Source organism: Aegilops tauschii, chromosome 5 (assembly GCF_002575655.3).
Source record: "Aegilops tauschii subsp. strangulata cultivar AL8/78 chromosome 5, Aet v6.0, whole genome shotgun sequence".
NCBI classification, from domain to species: Eukaryota; Viridiplantae; Streptophyta; class Magnoliopsida; order Poales; family Poaceae; genus Aegilops; species Aegilops tauschii.
The window spans coordinates 538,080,648-538,086,584 of NC_053039.3; the positions used below are offsets into that span (position 1 = coordinate 538,080,648).

A 5,937-nucleotide genomic window follows, 5' to 3' on the forward strand; every position below is an offset into this window, starting at 1 on the left:
TTTTTTCTATATACATATTTAACATTTTCCAAATATTTGATGAACATTTTTAAAATACTTGTTTAACATTTTTTAAATGATTTACTGAATATGTATATACATGAGAAAAACATTTCGTTAGTTTTTAACACATGGTCTACACTATTTCTATATACATTTAACATTTTTAAAGCTTTATTAACATTTTTCAAATACTTATTCAAATTTTTTTCAAATACCTGATTACATTTTATATACTTGGTAAGCAAATTTCATCATTTTTTTAATACAAGGTCAAATTTTTTCTATAGACATTTAATCTTTCCAAATGCTTGATTAAAAATTTTAAATACTTGTTAAACATATTTCTTGAAATGCTTGATTAACATTTTTTATATACATGATAAAAAACATTCATCATTTTTTAATACATGGTCACATTTTTTCTACACAAATGTAATATTTTCAAATGCTTGATTAACATTTTTCATATACATGATAAAAAAAATTCAATATTTTTAATACATGGTCAACATTTTCCTATACACATTAGCATTTTGCAAATGCTCGATTAACATTTTTCAAATACATGATTAACATTTTTCCACTACGTGATCAATTTTTTTTATACATTTTTCATATATGTGATAACATTTTCTCTGTACACGTTTGACATTTTTCAAAAACTTGGTCAACATTTTTTAAATGTTTTTATAGACTTTGTCTGTAAGATAATTTTATAATATTTTACAGTATAAACAAAACTGAAAAAATAAAGCAAAGAAGAACATAGAATACATACAAAAACAGAAAAGGGAGGCTATAGCCTCCCGCGAGGCTGGGTCGGCCCATCTGTGGCTTCCCCGGTGCGAGGCTTGCCCTCTGCCTCGCTTACAGCGAGACATAGGGGCGCCCGCTCGCGGGCGGGTTACGGTTAGAATTAGGTTTTTTTTAGAACATTAGAATTAGGTGCACAATGGACTAATAAGCGACTAGCCTACAACTGGGCTGGGCTGTTGGGCTGGGAGTGGGACTGTATTGTCAATTTAAATACGTAATAAACATAAAAAAAACTAGTTCAATATGCATTCTACTAAAAAGACCTTATTCCATATACATGACAGAGAACTATTACAAAAATTATACCAAAACTCATTTTCTTGCGGGGGTTATACTAAAACTCATTTGAGGATGAAGGTCAAGAACACTTATTGATAAAACAAATAATTTAGCACAAATATCAGCTCGAATGCCTCTCAACATTCAAGGGCCGTGTGTGAATGTCGGCGGGCTGCGTATGCATATTCTTGTGTTTTTGAACGATGGCTTGGCTTAACAGTATGACATACATGCCCCTGAAAACGGTATGACATACACCCTATCAGCACAACAATCATACAATATACGCAACACAACCACCACTCCGCTGCAATAAAAAAGCTTAGGTTTTCTTTGCCTTCTGCCGCGGCGTCGCCGGTCCGCCTTGCCTTCGGTGGCCTTAGGGCCATGGAGGCATGGTGGACCCTGATCCTTGTTGGCGGGAGGGATCTTGCTCCATTTTTAGTTGTTTTTGTGAGTTTGTTTAGGGTTTGTTTCGTGCTCAGGAAGACGAGATGGTGACGGCTTGCTGAACATGGAATAAGGTTCTCCCCGCCTAGCCACCGTTCCGGTGATGCGTCTAGCGTTGTCGGAAGGTGAGTGGAGGAGTGTGTCCGGCGGATTTAACGGGATTCGGTCACTGTTTGGTCTTTTGTGGTCTGCTTGGATCCAGTCTTTTTCGTCTTCTTTCGTTTGTCAACATGTTGGATAGTGTCGATCTATACTTCTTTTCATTGACGGCGTTGTCCTTCTGGTGCGCTGGTCCTGTGGGGCCTTAATACAACTCCTTCCTGGTTGTCTACTACAGCAAGTTATACCTAAAAATCACAGCAACCAATGTTTTTCCTAAGGTTTCAGTTTTGACTTTGTGGAAGTAGAGCCCATTAAAAAGCGGGAAAGCATTTGTTAACATCCGACTGATAACCCAATGCATGTCGTTGGATCTGAGTTTGATTAGATGGCCCACAGTTCAACCCCCCCTCAGGCGCAATAGGAAAATGTTTCCCCAATCGCAACATGGACCATCCTTCAACCGGCAAGCTCAACATGACTCATATTGCAAACTGGTGTCAGATGACGGCTTCCACGAGCACAACATGGATCATGGTGCAACTGGTGAGTGCAACATGGTTCATGTTGCAAATGCGGTTAGGGTGGTAGACGAATTTTTTTCCCGAGCGCAACATGCAAGTTGCAACCAAAGAGTACTACTTGGCTCATGTTGCAAACGGGTCGGGTCGATGGACTGCCACAAATGTTTCTTCAAACGTAATATGGGTCATGTTGCATCCGATGAGCTTATCAGCATGAGAGCTGCTATACGTACGATCAATTTATGTACGATCTTTGCACGGCAAGACTCATCTGATGTGGTGGGCCCAAACCTCAGGAAACATGCATGTCTCTTGTCGTACAAATCGTATGATAATAGATCGTACGTGAGGCAGTTTCGTATCAGAGAGCTGCTATACGTACGATCAAATTATGTACGATCTTTGCACGACAAGACTTATCTGGTGTGGTGGGCCCAAACCTCAGGAAACAGGCCTGTCTCTTGTCGTACAAATCGTATGATAATAGATCGTACGTGAGGCAGTTTCGTATCAGAGAGCTGCTATACGTACGATCAAAATCAAATTATGTACGATCTTTGCACGACAAGACTCATCTGATGTGGTGGGCCCAAACCTCAAGAAATAGGCCTGTCTCTTGTCGTACAAATCGTATAATAATAGATGGTACGTGAAGCAGTTTCGTATCAGCATGGCTCATATTGCAAACGGGTGGGGTCGCAGTGAATGGCTGACACGGACAAAGTAGACGGCGCTGTCACGCGCGGGATACAACGGCTCTGAAGGCGGTCGATTCCGCGTGTAGTGCGCGCTTAAAAAGCTGTACCGAATTTGTTTTTTCCACAACCCAAGGATATGTCCTTTGCTTGCAAATGAAGAAAAAAAAAACACCTGGTCGAGTGCTAGTGATTTTCCACAACGAAAATGATGTTATCTCGACAAATGTTTTACAAACGAAGCTGCGGCGATTGATCAATGGCTAGTTCCAGTGCTAGTGATGCATCTGGTCGAGAATCACGGTGAGCGCGAGGATGAACGCCTGGTCGACGCCGGGGTTGATCCTCGCGGTATACGTGTGCCTCCCGAGGAACGCGCCGCCGGCCGTGTTCTGGCGGCTGATCCGCGCGACGATGTTGCCATCGGAGTCGTCGCCGCCGCCGCCTCCAGCAGAGACCGTGCACACGCCGATGACGAAGTCCGGGACCCGCTCGCCAGAGCCGTTGCCGGCGAGGAACAGGCGCACCTTGGTCCTGGCGAGCTGCACGGGCGCGGTCTTCACCGCGACGAAGAGCAGATTCCTCCGGCTGGTGCTGTCCCCCCTGTACGCCTCCCACCTCGTGCTCGCGAGGTAGGTGGAGTCCTGCAGGGTGAGCACGGGGCGGCGCGACGCCGCGTCGAGGAGGAGGGAGCGGTGCTGGAGGAAGCTGAAGACGGCCGCCTCCACCTGCATCACCGCCGCGCCGTGGGCGTCCGTGACGGTGAAGTCACGCCCCGTCACGCTGATCGTCTTGGTCACCGCGAACGCCGTGGCGGCCGGCGCGCAGAACCGCGAACCCACCACCACCACTGCCGGAGTCGCCTCTGCCGGCTCGCCGCTCATGACCGCGCACGTGGAGGATGATTGCTTGGGTTATGGACGTTTGTACGTGCTGAGTGGTCGAGGCTTAAACGGTAAGGATGGAGAATGGTTGAGACTGGCAAATATAACGGAGTACTATGGTCGGTCTCCGGCCGGTTTGACCACCGTGACGCTGAAAGCCACGGCTGCATCCGCCAACTTTGAACGTACAAGTTGATTTCGGTTGCTGTCAATATCATTTGGCCGGCCCTATGGGCGAACAATTCTAGCCTGCACACTGATTTTGAAACTAGCTAGCGAAAACAGCTCAACATGACGGGAGCTTCAGGTTTGCACTGAAATTTCACTTCCCTCGCCCGTTCAATATTGCTTGAGGATCAAAATGCTCTGGTGGTGCGACTGCGGTTCAGAGGGACACATATTCCTTTTGGAAGATCATTTTGTGAGTTCTGAAGTCCAACAATTGGTGGTTGGGTGGTGGGAGGGATCCTGCCTGCTTTTTATTTTCGCTTCCAATTTTAAAGTCAAACCTCGCAAACTTTGATAAGTTTATGGACAAAAAGGTTTACATCTAGAATGCCAAACATATATCATTATATTCATCATAAGTTGTTGTTCTATATTTTATATATTTGGCATTGTAGATGTAAATAGTCTCTCTATACATTTGGTCAAAGTTTGTCTTTTAACAAAATCTATATGTATTACATTATGAAACAGAGGGAGTATCTTTTAAAAAATCCAAATTAAATTATGTTTTCATATTTATGTTTCTCGTGTCCAGTGCCTTCAAATAGATCCATCTTGAATATATTTTGATGACTTTCAAAAATATGTTAAATTTCAATGTTGAAACTTAGTACGAGCGAGTGATAAAAATCAATTATTTTGTGTCTACGACCGACAGGAAAAAATGCTTGAAGTTTTATCTCTGAAACTGGTTGAAACTTGGTAGTTTTAGATGCCAAAACCGTAAGTTTCATCATTGAAACTTAATTTTTTTTATAATTTCTTTTTTTACTGTGCCCTCGTGCGTGATTGAATTACTGCACGAATCACGAGGCAAAATAAGCGGGCGGTAGGACATGGCAGGTAAGTGCTCGAGTACTCGCGTGCCCCTGCACATTTCTGGGAGCTGGGGACCAGCCCGCAGACACTGATGCGGGAGCCGACCATTCAAAATTGTTTGCGTACATTTCAAACCAAATTTGAATAAACTAAACAAACTATATTCGACCGTTTAACTAATAATTAGAAGAAAAAAAACCTAGGTGGTTAACTTGTAGCAAACAACGACCTCGTACACTTGGCCGCCCTTCTCGGTCGCACCGCCTCGCCGTCCATGTCGTCTTCGTCGTTGTCCCTCCAGCATCGGTGGGGCGGAGGGCCGCCGCGGCAGCCTTGTCCGGCCGTTGCCTGGTTCTTGCAGAGGAGATGGTTCAATTCCTCCTGCGCGGTGCGAAGAGCCTCCGCGGCCAATGCCGACGACACCCGTGCTGCCCTATTGGTGGTCATGCCCTACTGGCAATGTACAAGGTGTCGCTAAGAAACCATTCCTCGTCAATCTTGGCGAGCTCCCTGTCGAGGCGGCGGTGCGCAGCCGTCTCCGCGGTGTTGAGGGACCTGTCAAGAGCCCAGGCCATCGCCAGATCTGGATCGTTGCGGACCCAGGCTGGCGCATCGTCTGACCTGGCGCACGGGGAGCGGCGGGCCGTGTTGCGTCGCTCCTGTTGCTCAGTCTGCCTCGCCACCCTTTCCTAGAGCGGCGGACACGACGACTCGCAATGAAGAGGGACCGCTGATTCTTTTCCAACGATTCTACTTTTTCAAACACTTTTGCTCTTTTTGGACTTCAATTTGCATGATTTGAATGAAACTAACCTGAGTTGACACTCTTTTCAGCAGAACTACCATAATGCTGTTTTTTGCAGAAATAAAAAGTGCTCGGAATTGGATGAAACTTTACGGAGAATTTTTGTGGAAAATATAAAAAATACCCGTGGCAAGAAGTACCCGAGGGGAGCCACCCAGGGCCCACAAGCCCAGGGGTGCCCCCCTAGGGGCCCGGTGGCCAGGCTTGTGGGACGCTTGGCATTCCTCCTGCCCTAATCCCAAGCCTATAAGTTTCGTCTTCGTGAGAAAAAAATCTGAGAAAGTTACGGAGCCGTTACCACCTCATGTTCTTCGTTGGAGCCTTAATATGGAGTC

At 45.3% G+C, this 5,937-nt stretch overlaps 1 protein-coding gene across 1 annotated transcript; it reads right to left on the bottom strand.

Annotated features, from left to right (window-relative positions):
- Window positions 1-3,059: 3,059 nt before the first annotated feature.
- LOC109774951 (protein LURP-one-related 15-like) lies at window positions 3,060-4,035 on the bottom strand. The gene has a single exon (XM_020333712.3). The coding sequence runs from the start codon at window positions 3,748-3,750 to the stop codon at window positions 3,142-3,144; it is 609 nt and encodes a 202-aa protein (XP_020189301.1). The 5' UTR covers window positions 3,751-4,035; the 3' UTR covers window positions 3,060-3,141.
- Between the last annotated feature and the right edge of the window lie 1,902 nt (window positions 4,036-5,937).